Source organism: Guillardia theta (genome assembly GCF_000315625.1).
Source record: "Guillardia theta CCMP2712 unplaced genomic scaffold GUITHscaffold_51, whole genome shotgun sequence".
Classification (NCBI taxonomy): domain Eukaryota; class Cryptophyceae; order Pyrenomonadales; family Geminigeraceae; genus Guillardia; species Guillardia theta.
The window spans coordinates 131,293-132,646 of record NW_005434623.1 but is presented as its reverse complement, the minus strand read 5'-3'; the positions used below and the strand labels follow the sequence as shown (position 1 = coordinate 132,646).

The 1,354-nt window shown below is 56.9% G+C and overlaps 1 protein-coding gene across 1 annotated transcript in view; it reads right to left on the bottom strand.

Annotated features, from left to right (window-relative positions):
• Positions 1-1,148, bottom strand: part of GUITHDRAFT_141045 (kinesin-like protein) — a gene marked incomplete at both ends in the record, with an annotated part of 6,153 nt that extends 5,005 nt beyond the window's left edge. The window contains 8 exons of the mRNA XM_005829661.1: positions 90-161; positions 192-260; positions 314-379; positions 433-498; positions 555-692; positions 742-801; positions 879-965; positions 1,026-1,148. Of these exons, the coding sequence (XP_005829718.1) occupies positions 90-161; positions 192-260; positions 314-379; positions 433-498; positions 555-692; positions 742-801; positions 879-965; positions 1,026-1,148 (681 nt within the window). The remainder of the gene's footprint in view (positions 1-89; positions 162-191; positions 261-313; positions 380-432; positions 499-554; positions 693-741; positions 802-878; positions 966-1,025) is intronic.
• Positions 1,149-1,354: the final 206 nt, after the last annotated feature.

Below are 1,354 nucleotides of genomic sequence, written 5' to 3'. Positions count from 1 at the left end.
CCTCCCTCCCTCCTCCCTCCTCCCTCCTCCTCTCCATCATCATCATCATCATCATCATCATCATTATCATCATCATCATAATCCTTCACCTGCTCGCAGTCCTTGTGGCTCCTAACAATGTGCTGCGTCAGGTCCTTGACGTAGACTCCCTTCTCCAGGTCCTGTCACGCCCCCTCGTCACGTCCCCTCACGGCCGCTGCCAACGACACCTCCTTCAGGTCCAGCTTCCTGCTGGGATCTTTGCTAAGCAGGTCTCTGACCTGTCTCAGCCGTCAGCCCTGCAGAGCTCTGGAGCCGCCAAGGGCTCGTGGACCTCCTCGTTGTAGATCTCGAGGTACGATGCTCTGATCAGGAACGACACGTTCCGCATCCCATCGATCTGCAGGAGGAGCAGGTCAGCTGGGAGAATGGCGGTCGACCGTCGTCCCCGACCTGCTCGAACATGAAGGAGAAGGAGCGAGGAGTGATCCCTCGGAGCTCTGGGACCTCCCACACTCCCTGATTGCAGGAGCAACTCAGCGGCACACTGGCATGCTCCCCTCGTCCTCCCTCACCTCCATGGTGTGCGTCTTTCCTGTCCCGGTCTGGCCGTAGGCGAAGATTGTACCGTTGTAGCCGTCCATCACAGACTGGCAGATAGGAAGTCCGGTCGTCTCGAAGAGGTAGTCCTGTTTGGTGTTGGGAGGATACACCTGGCCAGCGGCGAATCAGCTCTGCCTCCTTGCCCTCTCAGGCACCGACCATGTCGAAGGTGAATCTCTTAGGGGGCTCGTTGATCTCCTTGGGAGGGTTCACTGCGATCTGTGGGGATTTCCATTATGAGGGGGGGACGGGGGGAGGGGGGGAGGAAGGAGGAAGGATGAAGGAGGAAGCGGCACCTCCCCAATCTTGTCGTCGATCTCTACGATCATTGTCTTCTCGTTTTCAACCTCCTTGGAGGAGAGAGGGCGGCATCTGACCACAACCTGAACGAGCGTCATTCGCAGTTTGCAGAGGCTATCACGAAAAGGGTGACTCGGTCTTACCCGGACAGTCTCTGACTTTTTGTCCATCATAGTCACACCCATGACCGCATTGGCGGCAGCTGCAAACAGCAGGCAGCTCGCAGTCAGCACCTTGCCTGCTCCACCACAAGCCTCTAGGTTCATAATTTTATCGCTGCCCTATCAGGTTCTGCCTCCTAGTCCTCCTGCTGGTCATCTTGTTCACCTCTCTCAGCCCAAGTTCTCTCCTCGGAGGTTCTAGAGCATTCTCACGGTCTTCTCAAGTGCAAGGTCTTGTCGCACATGCGGCGACTCTCCCATAGCTTCTTGAGTTCCTCGTTCGCACTCCTTACCTTTCAGCATTTCGCCCA